The sequence below is a fragment of the Lethenteron reissneri genome, chromosome 8, assembly GCF_015708825.2.
Source record: "Lethenteron reissneri isolate LAM-NWPU_2019-01 chromosome 8, ASM1570882v1, whole genome shotgun sequence".
Taxonomy (NCBI): Eukaryota; Metazoa; Chordata; class Hyperoartia; order Petromyzontiformes; family Petromyzontidae; genus Lethenteron; species Lethenteron reissneri.
This window is the reverse complement of record NC_083786.1, coordinates 9,521,147-9,540,544: the sequence shown is the minus strand read 5'-3', so window position 1 is coordinate 9,540,544 and position 19,398 is coordinate 9,521,147. Positions and strand designations below refer to the sequence as shown.

The 19,398-nt window shown below is 52.6% G+C and overlaps 2 protein-coding genes across 3 annotated transcripts; one reads left to right on the top strand and one right to left on the bottom strand.

Annotated features, from left to right (window-relative positions):
• On the top strand, nt 1-12,638 carry LOC133360859 (sarcoplasmic reticulum histidine-rich calcium-binding protein-like). 2 transcript variants are annotated; one of them, XR_009757316.1, is made up of 6 exons: nt 1-192; nt 2,215-2,261; nt 4,222-4,318; nt 5,347-6,689; nt 7,784-11,186; nt 11,309-12,638. XR_009757316.1 is itself a non-coding variant. In XM_061579759.1 (5 exons), the coding sequence occupies exons 1-5, from the start codon at nt 132-134 to the stop codon at nt 7,862-7,864; spliced, it is 1,629 nt and encodes a 542-aa protein (XP_061435743.1). In that variant the 5' UTR covers nt 1-131; the 3' UTR covers nt 7,865-11,297. The 2 variants fall into 2 exon arrangements, 1 of the variants encoding a protein (XP_061435743.1); XM_061579759.1 differs by lacking the exon at nt 11,309-12,638 and having other exon boundaries at nt 7,784-11,297.
• Nucleotides 12,639-15,828: 3,190 nt separating this feature from the next.
• On the bottom strand, nt 15,829-18,507 carry LOC133360880 (ribosomal RNA processing protein 1 homolog A-like). The gene is made up of 2 exons (XM_061579760.1): nt 18,272-18,507; nt 15,829-17,057 (listed from the first exon to the last, which is right to left on the bottom strand). The coding sequence occupies exons 1-2, from the start codon at nt 18,474-18,476 to the stop codon at nt 16,843-16,845; spliced, it is 420 nt and encodes a 139-aa protein (XP_061435744.1). The 5' UTR covers nt 18,477-18,507; the 3' UTR covers nt 15,829-16,842.
• Nucleotides 18,508-19,398: the final 891 nt, after the last annotated feature.

Below are 19,398 nucleotides of genomic sequence, written 5' to 3'. Positions count from 1 at the left end.
CAGAGCTCCCGACTCACATCCGGAGCTTCCGCGGGCGCCACCATCACCGCAGCGCACGCGCGCACACAGACACAACGCCCGCCGTCGTAACGCCATCATCAACATCGCCATCGAGGCGGTCTTCCCGGCTGATGGCAGTAATCATGGCTCTCATCGCCGTGTTCATAGCGACGGTCGCGTTATCTTCCACCGGTGAGTATGCATTGACAGGGGGTTCGTACTGTGTTATGGGTGATGTAGGCACTTCAATGACGTATGTGTGTGTGTGAGACATGTGTACATGTACGTGTACAGCCATTGTGTCAATCCACTGCTGGATGAGGCATTTTCGTCCGCACGGCTGTGCGGGTCGTCGGGGATTATCTTGAACCTATTTCAGCACCCTGGACAGCGCGGGTTTTGAGCGTTTGACGTGGACGCATAGAAGCGCAGTACAACAATAGTGGGCGGGGGGGTGGTGGTGGTTTCTGTACCGCCAACCAGGTCGAACCCCGAAGCCGCCTATGGCAACCTGTTTGTGCATTGGTGGTCACCCCTTCCAAGCCTCATCGGAGCTCAAGCTCATGCTTAGCTTCCCAGATCGGACGAGGTTGGGGGGATTCCGCATGGGCATGGTCACAGGGTGTGTGCGAGAGAGACAGGCCAAGGGGCTCTTTAAGGAGTGCTGCTTCGTGACGAGTGTTTGTTAAGGAGCAGGCACCGTCCCGCATTCGCCACACAGTGCAGTGAAATATTGAGGGTTTTTTGTTGTTATTCTGTACCGAATTCTATAAAAATGGCTCCTCTCGTTACGTTTGGTTGCCGACCTTCTGAGATAGGCAATGCTCGTTAACTTGGACACAACGAACCCCTCGTGTATTAGACTATTAGTTCTTTCGGTAAAGTCACGTAGGTAAAAAATGAAATTAAAATTAATAAAAAATAATTTAATTTTTTACCTACGTGACTTTACCGAAAGAACTAAGAGTATGAATCCTTGCAGTCACGAAAGCTTCAAATCTAGAACCCTCGAGTGTTGTAGTCTCCAGTGCGCACGTGTGTGTCTTTGTGTTAGAGCGGCTGTTGTTGAGTGCGCGTGAGCGCCTTGGGCTACTATCCCCCATTGACCCCCGGGTGCTATTCGCGGTCACGGATAACATCAGTGGCGAGTGGTGTCTAAAAGGGGCTTGCGCCTCCTCTAGGTCGACTCGGCAATAAACGAGCACCTCTTTGTGGTGCGCCGCAAGCGCTGGGCAGAGCAAGGCAACCGGGCGTTGTATCTTGCCCACCAGCCCCAACAGTCTCCTATAAGCAATCGAGGGTTCCGTATCTTTCACCGGCTATGTGTTTCACATATGAATGCACGCATAGGATCAGAGGTGTGTGGTGTGTATATCACGTCGTGATACTGTACATATATGCACGATGCCTTGTGTGTTTATGCCTCTCCATTATATTCCTGTCCACACATACAATGCATACGCCTGCATTTGTGTATTCATATACGGATGGAAATGCATGTAAGGATCCCGTTTAACGCTGACAGCGATACTCCAGTAAACATGGAACGTTGGGCTAACGTTGGGCTAACGTTGGGGTCAACGTTGCATGTTTACTGGGTCACCACGCCGTGCCGGTAGTCGGAATTATTTTTTTTTCACCATACTTCACCACACTAGGTGACATTGTTTTCACAGTGTACGAGGCTGTGCTTCATTTCGGCTGGAAGAGTCTGGAACGCTCTGCGTGCAGGGATTGAGTTTGGCACCCGGCCAGCATCGATGCACGGGCGCCAGACTTATGTGCCCCGTTCCAATAAACCTGTACTTGGGTTTTTTTATTCTTATTATTATTAAGGTATATAGGGTACAACGATATATGATCATCATAAAACAAGCGTGCGTTGTACTCGTGTGGCAGTGCCTTACGCCAATGGGCAGCATACCACACCAAGCCATGTTCCTTAGCAGCGTTCGGGAAAACATCGAGTGGGACAATAATCCCCGAGTCAAGGCGCATTCAAAAAGCCTTGCGCATGCTGAGCTCCGCGCTTGGCCAGATGTTATCGTTGGTAAGTGCACTCCCTCCGCGCCATTATCCACAGCTCCTTTGTGAGTCGTCATTTTATTGAGTGCAAGAAGAGCCCACGGCAAAAGTTCGATGCCCGACAATAAACGCGAAACAATAGACGCCTTTCCCTAACACATTTACCCCCCCCTCCCCTTGTTTTCGCAGCCTCATCCCTGCCCGTGAGTGGAAAGCTGTCCCCGTCCGACGAAGCGGTGGGTTTGAATCTACGTGGTGGATTTGAGAATGTCATCGTCGCTTGCAGCTGGGGGGTTGGCATCGTCCCCCACTCCTCCATGATGCCGAGGGGAAATGGGCGAGGTTTAGGACTGTGGCTCATGCAGCTGCAATGGCTGCGTTGGGTACACTGTTCAGACCTCCCCAGAGAGCCTGGCTGAAAGAGGAGGCGTTCAGGCTGGCTGAGAAAAAAGCGACAGGCCCACTCTCATCGTCTACAGCATCCCACGTCAGAGAATGAGGAGGCTTATGCGCAGCCTTCGCTCGGAGGTTCGGAGAGCCGTGAGGATCTGACCAATTGGAATTGGCCGAAGCATCGGGATGTTTCGGCCAATTCCTCTTCAATGAGCGGTTTTGCTTCGTCTGCGAGGAAAGCGGAGTGCCCGGAGGAACCCACCACGAGAACGAGGGGACAACACAGCTCAGATGCTGTGCAGATCAAACAAAATAAAATAAAACTTGTAAACTATTTTTATTTTTCGATTTAAAGCTTTCGTGACTGCGGGGATTCATCTTCTTGGTTCTTTCGGTAAAGTCACGTAGAAGGGAAATAATAAAATAATAAAAATAAAACGTAATAAAATACAATTCTCACGACGTTTCGGCCACAACGCAAGCAGCCGTCCTCAGGTGAAGAACAGGTCTGTCGGAAAGACAGCGTCTGAATGACGCTGTCTTTCCGACAGACCTATTTTTATTTTACCAGGTAAGGTCCCACTGAGCTATGTAGTTCTATTTCAGAAGCGATCTGGCCACAAATGATAGCTCAGCCAAGTGGCTTATCGCGTGGAATTTTTTTGCACCCAAATGCTCGAAACGCGTGTGGAGGGAAAAACCGGAGGACCCGGAGAAAAAAACATTCTGGAAGTCTCTGAAATCTCTGGATGATCCACCAATCCTTAGCGGTGGCTCACAGGTCGCGGCCCCCGTCGATGCCGCCACCGCCTGCTGTGCAATGATTGCGCTGGCAAATGAAAATTATGGCTTTTGTGAAAAGCTCTCGGTGTGCTGCTACATGAGTGTACTGATCCTGACAAATCCACACTGTAACCGCGGGGCTTTTTGTAGCCTCCAAGAGTTGGTAATCGCACTGAGCGCTTGTCTGTGTCTTTTTACAACTGCATTTCCCACTCTGTGCTTATCTGTTTTACTCTCTGCCCAATCGTCTGGTCCGCTTGTCTGTTAATTAATATGCCAGTCTGTCCGATTGTCAGTCCACGTGTGTGTGCATATCTGTTTGCCTATATGTATTCCAGCCTGTCATCCCAGCTCTCCGTCTATCTTACCATTCTCTCTGTCTTCCCATTCGTCTGTCTTTTCATTCGTGTGCATGTCTACCTTGCAATCTCTCTCTGTCTGTCTTCATCTGTCTGTCTGTCTGCCTGCCTCTCTATCGATTTATCTATCTGTGCATCTGCCTGCAAAAACCATGTCACTGCCTGTCCGTCTGTCTGTCCGTCTGTCCGTCTGTCCGTCTATTTGTCTGTCCGTCTGATCGTCTGTCCGTCTGTCTGTCCGTCTATTTGTCTGTCTGTCTGTCCGTCTGCCCGTCTGTCTGTCTGTCCGTCTATTTGTCTGTCTGTCCGTCTGTCCATTTGTCTGTCTGTCTGTCCGTCTGCCCGTCTGTCCGTCTGTCTGTCCGTCTATTTGTCTGTCTGTCTGTCAGTCTGCCCGTTTGTCCGTCTGTCTGTCCGTCTATTTGTCTGTCTGTCTGCCCGTCTGTCCGTCTGCCCGTCTGTCTGTCCGTCTATTTGTCTGTCTGCCCGTCTGTCCATCTATTTGTCTGTCTGTCTGTCCGTCTGTCCGTCTATTTGTCTGTCTGTCCGTCTGTCCGTCTATTTGTCTGTCTGCCCGTCTGTCCGTCTATTTGTCTGTCTGTCCGTCTGTCCGTCTATTTGTCTGATCGTCTGTCCGTCTGTCTGCGCGCGCGTCCTGCAGGCGCTGAAGTGCATCATCGAGGTGCTGTCGGGAGCGCTGTCTCCCGCGCAGCCTCCCCCCGCAGCCAGCGCCGAGTGCATGGAGATCCTTCGTGGAGGCGAGCACCGCGAATCCCGTCACCCCCATCCACAGGGGGTCGCGATAATCTCAACGGGCGCCGTGACCCCCGTCACCCCCATCCACAGGGGGATAATCTCAACGGGCGCTCAGAATTGATTATATTGTGTCGTCCTTATGATCGTCGTTAACAACACGAGTCATGCGATCACTTCCGTTGTTTTCTTGATTAATATCATCATAACAAGGCCGTAATGATAGTATATATTGGGGGGGACACATCCCCCCCCCCAATATTAAAATATGCTCAAAATGTCCCCCCCCCCAATATATTGCTATAAAATAGATTTCTGTTGAAATGATTGTGGTGATGGTTGTAATTTATTAATCCCGAATCTTTGCCATTACATACAATGAAACAAGAAAAGGTAAAAAAATACAAAAAACAGAGCAATGTAATACAATACACTATTAGACATTATTGTAAAAAATAAATAAATAGTCCATCCTATGTGTTAGTCAATTTTTTTAATATTTAGGCAGGAAATGAGTTTTCAAATTTAGATTTTTTTTTCTGGGGGGCGACCCCCAGACCCCCTGTAAGTTTGGTCCCCCCCAATGTTGACTCCATGGCTACGGCCTTGCATCATAATATCGCCGATATGGGTTGTCATCATCACCACCATCACGAGATGCGTCGATCGCCAGTCACCATCACAAACATCAACACGACCATCACAATCACTGAATTCATTGTTATTGTTGTTGTTCTGCATCATTAATATCGTCATAGTGGCCACTACCACCACAACAACTGACACATCATCGTCGTTATCATTGTCATCATGATATTAAAATGTATAGATTATCATCAGCACCGTCACCACGATGATAACGATTGTCAGACGATCATCATCATCGTGATCAGCGTCACCACCACCACGACCACCACCATCACAGCCACGACGATGGGCATCGCCACCATTGCCATCTGTCGCCACCTCGGCGTGACGAGAACGATGTCCTTCGGCTGTGTTGGGTTCCCCCCCCCCCCCCCCCCCCTGACAGACAATCGAATCTCCACGCTGATCCACCAGCACGACCTCCTGTCTCAGCTGGAGGAGATCGCGGGCCGGGGCCCCGCAGGGGAGCGCGCGGGGACCGCTTCCACAGCAGCAGACGCCAAGTACGAGCCGAGCGAGGAGCGGCAGGAGACGAAGGAGAAGGAGGAGGTGGAGGATGATGAAGAGACACGTGTCGACCACGTGGAGAAGGACAAGAAAGACGCCAAGAAGAAGAAGCAGCAGCAGCAGGAGAATGACGACGACGATGATGAGAAGGAGAAGGAGGAGGAGGGTGGCGATGACGAGACCAAATCTGGAGTGGGCAAGTCACGGGAGTTCCGCACGAAGGGGCCGGGGAGTGCCGAGCGTCGCGCAGGAGGAGTGGGAGGAGAAGGAACGAAGTGGAGCGGGGGCCGTGTCCGCGTGGAGCCGCGTCACGGAGAGGCGCCCCCCGAGAAGGCCACCGACCGCGAGCGCAGCAACGGGGAAGAGCCACGTGGACAGATGCACGGCGCTCCCGACAACGGCGACGAAGAGGAGGAGGAGGAAGAGGAGCGGTCCCCACACCACGAGGACAAGGACGACGGCGTCGGTGACGAGGTGGCGAGGAGCGTGGGGACTGGCGGGGACGACGACGAGGTGGAGGAGGAGGACGCGAATGTGGAGGAGGTCACGGAGACGCCGGCGCATCGCGGAGACGCGGGGCCCCAGCGGGGGTCTCACGGCACGAGCGGCGTCGAGAGGAGCGCGGCGCGGAAGGCGCACGACGGCCGCCGCCGCCCCGCGGCCGAGCAGCTGCTGGAGTACCTGGACCAGATCCGCCAGCGCCTGGGACAGAAGCAGCAGGAGCAGCAGGAGCAGGAGCAGCAGCGGCGGCGCGGCGACTACGGCGGCAGGCACCCCGACAAGGGGGAACCTCTCGCCGAGAGGAAATCCGACGACGAAGACGACGACGACGACAGAGACGACGAGAAGGTTGAGTACGAGACGCGAAAGAGCGAGGGGGGCGGCCGGCACGGCCACGACGAGGTGGAAGACGATGCCCGCGAGCAAGAGGAAGACGACGATCGTACCGACGACGACGACGAGGGAGAAGAGCAGGTGGGCGGCGAGGAGGTGTTTGGCGACGGTGTCGGCAGCAGCCACCGCTGGGCGGGGAAGGTCCACTCGGAGGGGCGGCCTGCGTGGGGAGCGGCGCACCGGGCAGCGGCGAAGGGCGACGACGGGGAAGAGGGTGACGAAGAGAAGGAGGAGCAGGAGGAGGAGGTGGGGCGAGGAGGTGGGAAGGAATGGGGAGGCGACAAGCGGGCCCAGGACACCCAGAGCCGCAAGCACAGCACGCTGAACGTGAGTACAATGATGACACGGGTCGTTGTTGTCATCGTCACCGTGATCAATTCGCTGCTGGATGGAGGTCTCCCCAACACATCGCCACCGTCACACAGGTTTCGTGCGATGCTAGAGTTCACCCGGGAGCTGCACACGAGCTGATTCACATGGGCCCCGTCTCCATGTGGAACACGTGGAGACGGGGACGCGTGGATGCGTACACGTCTCCACGCGTTCGTACACAACAGAATAAAGGTCTTTGGGTTAGATCGCGTTAAATATATAAACGTGTCGTTAACCCAACACCACCCGCCCCAGCTGATTAGCAAGGTTTGTTACGTAAACAGAACGTGCCAATTTGTTACTAAGGAAACGGGAGGATTTATCTACAAATCTGGCTGTCGCCTGATGAAGCTGGTTGTAATTACTGGCGAAACGTCGTACTCAGATTGTAAATGTGTGGCTTGGCTCTCCAACACACCGGTTCGTGCTGTACTAGTACACTACACTATACACTACACTATACACTACACTACACACTAGTGCTGTACTAGTATACTCACTATACACTACACTATACACTAGTGCTGTACTAGTACACTACACTATACACTACACTATACACTCGTGCTGTACTAGTACACTACACTATACACTACACTATACACTACACACTAGTGCTGTACTAGTGACGAATTGGCCACGTTCTGTTTACGTGACAACCCTTACTAGTTGGCCGTGTCGGGTGGTGGCGAGTTTAACGACACTTTTACATATTTACGCGATCTAACCCAAACAAACCTCTATTATGGAGAATTAATTTCAGCCCAGAGCTGTCGAAAGGTTTCCGGAGGCCCCGGAACAATTCTTAGCCTCGGCCACTGCCAATGCTTCTTTCACGTACACACAGTTCGCTTTCGTCGTGTGTATGGACGTACGCGTGTGTTGGACTTCTTTCGCACCGTACGCAGCCAACCGTGCTAATCAAATGCGCGGGGGGGGGGTTAGGAGGATGGGGACGTCTGGAAGATCAGGGGGGGGGGGGGAGGGGGGTAAATCCGCAGTGGCTCGATCGCGATGTTTCTGTTGTTGTCGCAACGTCCCCTTGGCAGAGCAAACAGCTGCTGGAGCTGAAGGCCATGGAGCACGAGCTGGTGAAGATTGCCGAACGACTCGGGGAGCGACTGGGATGAGGCGGAGGAGATGGGATCGAGAAGAAGGGACAAAAGACGGGAACCCCCCCCCCCTCACCAAACCCCCCCACAAAACATCATAACACATCGCGACCCGTCCATCACGACGACTCGTGCGACATCACGACTCGTCTGACGATATCACGACCCGTCTGACGACATGACGACATCACGACTGGTCCAACGATATCACGATCCGTCTGACGACATGACGACATCATGACTGGTCCAACGATATCACGACTCGTGCGACGACATGACGACATCACGACTGGTCCAACGACATCACGACTCATGCGACGACATCACGACTGGTCCAACGACATCACGACTCGTGCGACGACATGACGACATGACGACTGGTCCAACGATATCACGACTCGTGCGACGACATGACGACATCACGACTGGTCCAACGACATCACGACTCGTGCGACGACATGACGACATCACGACTGGTCCAACGATATCACGACTCGTGCGACGACATCGCGACTCCTCGTACCGACGGCGCTTGGCAGTGGCGGTCTCCAGCAGGCGGTTCGGGGCGGCTTGTTAATTGACTAATTGGGAGGCGCCATTGGCCATGGGTTTGTAAGAGGCTTCTTCCATCCACTGCACGGTGGAGTTTGAAAAGCCCACGCAGCTTCTCAGGATAATCCCGCATTTGTTTATTTTGAAATTCCGCCCGACTTCCCCCGTAGCAATACTGCGATTTTTCTCAGCGCAGGTGTCCGCAAAGGTGTCATCCGTTATGGAAAGCCATATTTAGATAGACAGAGTTCGATTCCTGGCCAGGGCTAACATCGGTGGTGGGTGGATATCTGAAACGCTCGGTGGGTGCCCTCCACACTTGGCACGCCGGGGTCGGCACGTGGCGCGGTAAAGACGGGGAACCCAGAGGGACCGGCTCAGATATCGCTCGCTTGATGCTAGCCGTGGTCGGGAATCGAACTCGAGTCCGCCGGGTTTGTAGTGCAGCGCGGTGACCACTGCGCCACCCCTTCAACCGCGCTGTCCAATTATAGTCGTCTCTTAATAACGATACTAACAGATCGTACTGTTGTGGAGACCATGAAAAAAATCGCCGTGCTGTTTCCCCCGATAATTGCGTCCCAAGCGCGGGCACCACGTGGCGAGGTTGAGCAAGGGACGCAGCAGAGTGGCTCCAGACGATGGCATCACATTCGTCTCGCTCCTCTCCGTTGCCGTCCACGCGTCCATCCCGCGCGCAGTCGAAGCGGTATTTTGACATTCTGAACGGGGTTGCAATTTTGCCACGTCCACGTTTAGTGGAAGAAAAACAAAGTGAGAGTGATGGAGGGGCGGTTTGGCGCAGTTATCGGTGAGCAGGCCGAGACTGGTCAACTCACTGCGCCTGAGAACTCGCTTTCAGCCACTGCCCATCTACCCGAGTTCAAACCCAGGATCTCGGCCGTACTGGCTCGGCACTTTGACACCAGCCGGCCAGCGTCACCTTTGATTCTTCATCGTACTAACTCTTCCATCCCCAAATATCGCTTGAGACTACCCAGCGTGTTACCTGCAGCAGGAAAAACAGGCCGATGTGGAATTTGTCACCTCTTCCAACTCGGCTTGGGATGCAGAATCCAGTGGTGGTGGGGTGGAGGGGGGTCAGGCTTAGGGCCAGGGTTAGGTCACTTGGCTCCATAATATAAGGGTGAGATTTCACAATGAAATTTGTTAACATGAATTGCCACGACAATTACTGTGCAGATTTTGAATGGCAAAGTAGTTTTTTTTCTTCTTCTCTTAAAAGTAATTTCCTGTTATTGTGGCAGACAGCTACTGCCAGCTGCGGAATGACAACGGCGAGTAACTAAAGACCGCTGCAATTGGCAGTCTCGTCGATCAGCAGATCGCATGCGGTGGGGTAAAGTGTGGCCGACTGCCACCTCTTCCCAAGACGTACTGGCCAGCGTGGAAGAGTAGGTCCACAACACCCTCTAGAGAGGCTCACTTAGAGCTCCCTCTAGAGGTGCATAGGTGCTCTCTGCAGCTCCCTCTAGAGGTCTAGCGGATGCCCTTCCGCCAGCAGGGGCCTGAGCAGGCAATTGCAGGGCTGCTGCACCATCACGTGCTTCCAATTGGTATCCACGATCCAGCCTGCGGCAATTGTTCTCACCAACGTTGCTGGTCTTGAGCCAAAGGTGTAAATCATGGGTGGGAAAAAACCGATTTTTCCAAAAAACCCAGGCATCGGGTTTTTTCTTTATTACAATTAAACCCGATTTCGGGGAATTAAAACCTGGTTTAATGAATACGAAACTCTGATCCAAGGCTTAGGCTGCTTCTTCTGTCGGTGCTGCTATCGTACTCGGGGGGGCCGTCGGGCACGGGGTAGTGGTAGAATGCGGCGGGCAGGTTGGTCTTGATGAACACGAGCTTCTCCACAATCGTGGGCGCCAGTGAGTTCCTTAGCTTGGAATGGATGAAGCCCATCGTTGAGAAGTTGGCGAAGTGCGGTTCTGCAATTAGAACCAATTACACCGGATTTCTCCCAATCTCAGATGATCGGGTTTAATATAAAAAGACAATTAAGCCCGATTGTAAAAAACCCGACTGTGCCACCCTTGGTGTAAATCCCTTCTTTCTATGATGGCCTCCCCCCCCCCCCCCCCCCCACTTTTTGGGTCTTTAACTTCCTAACGCGACGACGCCCGACCGCTGACACTCCCTGCCAATCGCCGGCCAGCAGCTCGTTTGACGGTGAGGGCCCAGCGGACGAAGTTGATACGACGAGGCGGAGCTGGCTAGGGAGCTGTCAATTGTTCGTGGACTGTCGCGGCGAGGGCTGTTAGCGATCGCCTATTAAGGTCAGCACGCACTCGGATGAATGAGGGGGGGTTACATGAACCAACGCCGTGCTGACCGCAATCGTCTTCCCCCCTTGTCCGACGTTCACGGCCGGAGCCGAAACCAAGTGCCGTGCTCATTTTAGGCCGAGTCTACCACCTGCACGGCGGTGCGGGCCAGGTTTGGGTCGCGAGCGCTACCGACGTCGAGGCGCTATCATCACGCGACGCGGGACCCCCCCACCCCCCCCCAGTCGACTGGGACCATAATGCAGCTGGCGCCCACGAGGACACGCGACGCCTCGCGTGCGCGAACAAAAGTATGATAATTGGTTTTTTACCCTTTTATCCGGCAACAAAACTGACACCTTTTTTACAAGGAGTCATGTTTGCATAGACCACAATACCTGCAGTCATCATGCAAACAAAAAACACAACTCTGATAATGTATGCACTGTCCTTGAAGTTGATTGGTCCACACCCGAGACAGCTTTCCTTAGAGCCTAGTCTCACATGGTGTTGGACCAGATGACGCCTAAAGGCGCACTATTATCAGAGTTGTGTTTTTTGTTTGCATCATGACTGCAGGTATTGTGGTCTATGCAAACATGACTCCTTGTAAAAAAAGGTGTCAGTTTTGTTGCCAGATAAAAGGGTAAAAAAACAATTCATATTTTTTCTTCTGGCAAATGAGGTTCCAATGGTGGGCGAACAAAGTCGCGCCCGTATCTCTCTCCGAGGTGGGACTCGCCCTGACGACCACCCCCGCTGCGCTGTGTGCGGACACAGCAGGGCAACGATGCGCTTGACACTGCCCCCCCCCACTCCACACACACAGCCGCAAAGGCAGCGACCAGGCGGGGTGGTTACGCGTCCACGTGTTTGCATCTGCCATGCTCACCCCCAATGCCCCCCCGCCCCCCTTGTAATTCACGCCAATCCTTTCAAGAGGCACGTGTCCAGCTCGCTGTAGCGTTTCACGATAATTAACAAAGTTTTTTTTTTTAACAACCCGCGTTCAAGCGACCTCCCCTCCCGCAGGACCGGTCGTATATAATCCAGAACACGTTTTGTAAAAAGAAAAACAGCAAAAACCCCGCCACTGCTTTTAGGACCGTGTAACTGCTCGCCATGCGCTGCGACTCGACCAATTTCCTAAGAGCAGGCCTGCTTCCACTACCACCACACGCACACCTTTTATGCAAGTTGTTTATTGTTGTTGTCCTGGATTACACGGGGGGGGGGGGGGGAGGGCTGAGATGAATTAAGCGCTCGTCGTTTTAATTAAGCAAAGGGCAGAGCAGCTTTTGCTCCCAATGTAAAGTCTGAAAGGCACGGCGGCCGTCGCTTCGCAAATTGCCGCGTGACTGGATGACCGATGTCAATTTTATTGATTGTATCGAAGGGCTACAAAAGTTCTAATTTGGCACCACAAATGTTGTTAAGTCCGTACTTTCGAAATGTACGTAGCCTTTGTCAGTCCGCTGCTGGATGAAGGCCTGCCCACACTGCATCAGTCACCTGGGTTGACCATACTTCACCATAATATCGGTCAGTAGAAAGAAAAAAAAAACTCAATTTAAATGTCACGGCCCAGAGATTTCATCGCTTTCGCTCATTTGGGCAAGGGTCGGCCCGAACGTTCCTTCCGCATTGCCCCTGTGCTAAAAACTATAAACCAGCCGGTTTAAAAACAATAAACACTGCGCGCCCTCTGTGGTGACTCGCATCAGATCTGAGACGCGTCCTCCACCAGGTGGGTGGTCGGCCCCGTTATTCGCCCGCCGGCTCCAGCCCGCCGGTGCCCCCCGAGGTGGCCACCAGCCACACGGCCGGCTCCCTACGCCAGACCAGAGGTCGCAACCAGGTACCTGATACCCGTACCCTACCCGATACCCGGCTACCCGTACCCGGCTGGGTACGGGTACCCGTTTGCGACCCTGGTGCGGCCGGGTACGGGTATGCCGTGAGTCACTGGTGAGTCACCGTTTGTCACTCATTTCGGGTAAGGCACGGGTACGGGTAGCGTACGGGTACCCGTACCCGGCCGGGTACGGGTAGGCCGTGAGTCACTGGTGAGTAACCGTTTGTCACTCATTTCAGGGGTAGGGTACGGGTAGCGTACGGGTACCCATACCCGGCCGGGTACGGAGTACGGGTACCCGTTTGCGACCCTGGTGCGGCCGGGTACGGGTACGGGTAAAGAATCAAAACCTGTTTGCGACCTCTGCGCCAGACCCATGCCCTGCTGGAGGTGACCATCAATCCCAGCTTTGCAAGCTGCTCCTCACAGCCGGCAGGAACATTGGGGGGATCGGATCCAGCTGTCCCCGCTGTGCTGGTCAGCGTCTGGTGAAGCTGCGGTTGTCAATTCGCGGCGTACGTTGAATTTCTTTCGCACACCGTGGGTGGTAGCCAACCCACCACGGACGCAGCCCTGGACCATCACTAATACCCTGGGGCTACGCCCATTGTGAACCTTTATAAAACAGTTCACTTTAGAGGCTAACCCCTCCTTTTCCTGATGACGATTGCTTGTGTTGCGATCGAAACGTCGTAGATTTTTTTTGTCATTTTCTTGGAACCTATCTACGTGGCGTTACCGAAAGACCCAAAGAATACAATAATCAAGTTTTAAATAACATATCTATATGTAGATGTATCTCTCACACTTTTGTCTGCGTCTATAACGAGGGGGTAATCGGACTGGACATTAAACAGGAATTCGCAGCAGCGCATTCGAGCCACCTTGCATGGGGAAGACAGCAGCCTTGACCGTCCACGAAACATTTCCAGGAGGACGCGGCCGAGCCTCGCCGTGGTTTCCTGAGTCGCTCGCATGGACGCGGACGCTTGTGGTAGCGATTTGGATGGCTCCGTTATCGAACACACACACACACAAACAAAAGTCAGCACATTCGTCAACCAACACCGTGGCTTTGAAAGGGAACAGGCGACGTTTCGGGTTTCTAGCGCCCTGATAACGATTGTTGAAGGGCGCTTTATACATCTAATTATTATTGTTAATGACCCTTCATAGAACATCGCGTCATCCTATTTTTTTTTACCTCTCAAGGCCACAGTGTTAATGACAAATTTGCGGTTGTTATTGTTAATTGTGCGCCACTGCTGACAGAGCAACAACAACATCAAATCGTTTTTTTGTGAATCTTTTTTGCTGTGGTTGACGCACTTAACCCCATTAACCGAAGCGACACGATCAATGTTGCTGTTTAATTTTTTTTATTTTTAAACACCTCTGAGGTGGCTGGGTGGCTCTGCGAGTCAACAGTGGTGAGCCGGCTCTACCCAGCAAACATGATAACGTTCAACCAACGTTGACATGTCATTGAACCAACGTTCGCCCAACGTTAACATGTCATTGAATGTTCGACCAACGTTGACATGTGGTTTAACTAACGTTCGCCCAACGATGACATGTGGTTGAACCAAAGTTTAACGAACGTTGACATGTGGTTGAAACAACGTTCGAACATTGACATGTCGTTTAACCAACGTTCGCCCAACGTTGTTCCCAACGTTCAATCTTTAACCTAAGCCGTTACGTTCCTTGTGTTTGGTTGACGTAAACCCTGTAAACCACTCGAGGCGCGACACTCCCTACTGCTGATTCTGAATGTAAAAACAAAAAGATCATTTCATGGAACCGTTACCACATTGTGGCAATTCATAGAGTCGCATAGAGGAGGGAGGGAGGGGTGAAGTTACATTCCTGATAATGATTATACGAACCCTTCATTCACATTCCAAAACTGCACGATATAATTAAGCACCGTATGTACTTCCCATCCATTTACACATATTTACCTACAGAACATCAACACTCTAATCGTTACTGTACCTAACCCATATATATATATTTGAGCAAAAATAAGCATGTATGTTTGTCCTGCATATAAAAAAGTGACATGTTTTAATCCGTAACATCCATAATAACCACGTGCTGCTTCTGAAAGATCATTAATGAACTGCGTGTATGCCAGGATGCGCTTATACCAGGGGGGGGGAGGGGGAGAGACCTCCCTGCCCACGATTTCATTTCACACTGCCCGCGAGGGTTGCCACCTCCAAGGTAACAAAAACACTGGGACATATCCATGGAAGAATATCTCCCATGAATGAATACACGTTAATGCATTGTCTAGATTGGTCCATAATTGTGCAAATTACAAGAACCGGGATATTTAATGTCCTGGGAAGTTTTATTTTAATTTCCAGGATGGCTACAACTCCAAAAACTCCAGGACAGGTAGCAACGGCCACGGCCGCACGAGACCTGCCAATTTAAAAAGGCCCATAATGTATCCATCACTGCAGGCATCGTAGCCATACTAATTGGATACTCGAGGTGTATAATTCCTGAGCTCCCCAACAACATTGCATTTATTTGTTATGCGCATTCAGTCCCTTGCTGTCACTGCGGTAAAGTGGGGCCCTGTTCAGGGCTTAATTTCTCACCGAACATTTTCAAGGTCGCGGCTGAACTTTCAGTATGAGGAATGTGACCAGCGGCTCACAGCCAGAGCACGAGGTAAACTGGTTGTGGTGTTGCCGAGTGCGGAAATATATTCGGAGTCGCTGACCCGGACAAACCGGATTGAAACGAAGGCCCGGCGGCAATTATTTTTCACCTTATTATTGGATAACGCCGAAAAAGATGGGCGTTGTGAACACGTGGTTCCACAAGAGGGGACCAAAACATTCAGTTAGGCTCCCAAGTTGGGGAAAGGTTCCCAAAACCCCACCCCTGGTTAACGCAAGCCGATTGTGATGCTCGTGTACTCTCTCCATGTGTGACGCCGTCGAACCTAAACGCACACGCGTCGTCCTGTCCGCCGAAAACGTCACCCACCCCCCGCGTATGTTAACCACCGTAGCAGGCGTCCACTTTTGTCCGCGCGTCTGTCTCACGTAGAGTGTGTGTGCACGCAATGTTACGAAGCACGCGTGATTGATTAAAAGCGTAAATTGACGAAAAGCCTCGTGGGCGGCGTACCTTCGTACGAGCCAAACGATGCGTGCGAGTGCGTGGTTTATGGATTATTGAACGCGTGGCGAATGCACTCCTCTGGGGCCCAAGTCTCCATCTCCTTCGTATATCTGACCGCACAAAAAATGAAAGTATTCTCATCACAATCCATGGGCCCCACAGCTTTCTGGGAGTAAAAACTTTGCTGCTGAAATGAATAACTCCCAGAGGGCCGTGCGGGCAAATGGTTGTTTAAATAATATTTTTTTTATGTAGAGACACAGATATATACGATATGTTATCTGCTTTCATATTTTGCAAATCAGTATTCGAACGGAGGCTTGCCGTGGTGGATGGCAAGGACTGGAGTACGCATGCACTGCACTGAATTTCCCTGCAGTGTGCCGACTGCAGGGATTACTGGTTGGAGTTTGTAGGTCACTGGCTTCCCCACTTCGCCGAACACCCCGCGTTGTCGCAACACGCTTAGTCATAATTTGGAGAACCACACCAGGGCTGGAGTTTTATTTATAAAAACGGACACAGCTCACACGGCGAATCTTAACTCGCTCAATCGCTTTTCAACGCCGACGCGCGCATAAAGCAGAAATTAGATTAGGTGATGTTTAGGGGCAAGCGAGATAGTGGCCAGAGCAACTGTTATTAGCTATTCAATCTCGATGGCTCCTCTGCGATATATAAAAAAAAATTACACCGCCTGAAAACGTCACCTATTATATAATTTCCTTCTTTAGGGCAATATCATCGACAGATGTGCCGATTTTTCCGTTCTTTGTGCACGTACATCACGGCAAACGCGGCACAATCAACGACGAGTTGCAACCACTGCTTCTCCATAACCCTTTCGGGGAGCGGTGGTGCCAGCAGTTTTAAGCGCTCTGTGCTCTGAACCTGGCTGACACGATTTCACATCAGTGGTGAGCGATATCTGGACCGGCCCTGGATACAACCCCCCCCCCCCCCTCATATCTTCACCAACCCATAAAGACCAGCGTAGTGAGGTGCGCTTACATAACCCCCACGACGAACACAGTGTGGTGCGAGGCCCTCACCCAGCCGTTGAATTGAGAAATAAAGAGTCATTCATGTACACACAGCCCTCATTGGCGAGCCAGAAGAGCCGATGATCGGGAAGAAAAAAACGACAAGTCCTAATGCTTCTTCTTTTTCGCGGGACACTTCGTCGAAGTTTCTTGCTGTCCCACCCCTCGCTTCACAGCTCCCTCGCACGCCGCTTGACGCGACCCGGACTCGAACTCAGACTCAGGCTGACGCGGTCCAGCCTGACCCTGTCCAGGAGCTTTGTCACCACCACCGCCGTCGTCGTCATCATCGTCGTCATCATCACTCTCGTCCGCCTCTTCTCCTAGAAAACAGTGACAGCAGCTCGTTCAACATTCATACAGCACTTATCAGCATCATCATCATCCGATATACTAAACCAACCCTAACCTAACCTTAACCTAACTATAACCGAACCATAATATAACCCTAACCTAACCATATCCTAACTCTTAACATAACCCTAACATCACCCTTACCTAACCCTAACCAAACCCTAACTAAACCCTAAATTAACCCCAACCTAACCCTAAACTAACCCTAACCTTTCCGCATAGAGTGGACGTTATTTTTTCGTCAATTTCAGGCGAGGCAAGAATAAACCGAATTGTATGGGAGCGGTGGTGGAGTGGTTTAACGCACTTGCACTACGAGCCCGGCACCACGTGTTCGATTCATGACCACGGCTACCATCAGTGGCGAGTGACATCCGATTGAGTGATGAACGTGGAGCATGGTGAAATAATCTCCACGATCGACAACGCGCAGAGAGGCCTTTATCCAGCAGTGGATTAAAAAGGGGGCTGCAACTGAGAACCAAATGGAATATTTACAAAATCGGGAGGTAATACAGTGGACGATAGCAAGTGCAGTAGTTCAGTGCGCTAACCACTACGCCACCGCTCCCCACACCAACACGAAGCGATGTCCAACCGCCGTTCGCCACTGTGACGTCACCACGGCGTTTGTGCCAGGCTAGGTGCACACTGTGGGTGTACAAAGATCCGCGTATAGCCTTGCAGACTGTCTGGGACAAGTGCTGTTAGCCAGAAGCAGCACCTACGAAGGCCGGAACTGTGGCACACGAGGGGGGTGGGTGGCCAGCTACCACGCCCGGCCGCCTTTGTCTCCCCGGTGGCGATGTTAATTGCACACCACGGCACCAGCAACTCGTTTGAGCCGTAGATACAGCAACATCTATGCGCACACACACACACGCTGTGCGTGTACACGGCCTGAACCGATCGGCGTGCGCTTGACAATAGTTCCACAACACCACACAGAACATACACACGCACACAACACACAGAACACACACACAACACACAGCATCATCGTAGCATTGTTTCCACTCCACATCCTATCGTTTGGCCTAAGCCAAGGGATTCATTTTCCGCCCTCTTAGCCAAATCCACGTGTTCGCGACGGCCACTGAATCAAGACGAAGGGGGCCCCACGGCAACCTGCCACCGCCACCACCACCGCCCAACTAGCCACGTGTTCTTTGTTTCTCCCTACCAGCCGAGCCTTCTTCACCACCAGTAGCCTTCGCAGTCTTCTCCTGATCCACCAGCTCGGTCAGAGCCTCGGAGACCTCCTCCCGGAGCACCTCGAGGGCCCGAGTCAAGTCCCGCACGCCGCCGCCGCCGCCCCCCACGGACACCGCGAATCGCCGCCGCTGCCCGTCGCGGTGCAGCAGCGAGGCCCGCAGCGAAGACGACATCGTCGGGGACGGGGTGGAGGGGCTGGGTGGGTGGGCGTGGCGGGCTGGGTGGGAGGGGCTGGGCGGGCTGGGTGAGCTGGGTGGGCGGGGCGGGCTGGGTGTGGCGGGCTGGCTGGGTGGGGCTGGGCGGGCTGGGTGGGCGGGGCTGGGCTAGGTGGGCGGGGCGGGCTGGGTGGGCGGGGCGGGCAGGGTGGGCGGGGCTTAAAGACATCTCGCTCTCTCTTGCTGCTGCTGTTGTAATTTCACTGATATCACTCCCCCATACTGTTAGGTTTTTTCGGTAAAGTCACGTAGGTAGAAATAAAAATAAATAATAAAAATTATATATATATTTTTTTTATAAATAATAAAAATTGTAGAAATAATAATAGAAATATTCTTTTTATTTTTTACCTACGTGACTTTACCGAAAAAACCTGAGAGTATGAATCGTTGCTGTCACGAAAGCTTCAAATCTAGATCTTTGTTGTTGTTGTTGTTGATGGTGATGTTGTTGATGTTGTTGATGATGGGGGGTAACAGGCGTGGGGGCGGTTGGGAAAGGAAACGACCACCACCACCACCCCCACCACAACCACCCCCACCACCACCACCACCCCCACCCCCACCACCACCCCCACCACCCCCACCAACCACCACCACCACCAACACCCCCACCACCCCCACCACCACCACCCCCACCACCCCCACCACCACCCCCACCACCACCCCCACCACCCCCACCCCCACCAACCACTACCCCCACCACCACCAACACCCCCACCACCACCCCCCCCCACCACCACCACCCCTACCACCCCCACCACAACCACCACCACCACCTCCACCCCCACCACCACCACCCCCACCACAACCACCACCCCCACCACCACCTCCACTCCCACCACCACCACCCCCACCACCCCACCCCCACCACAACCAC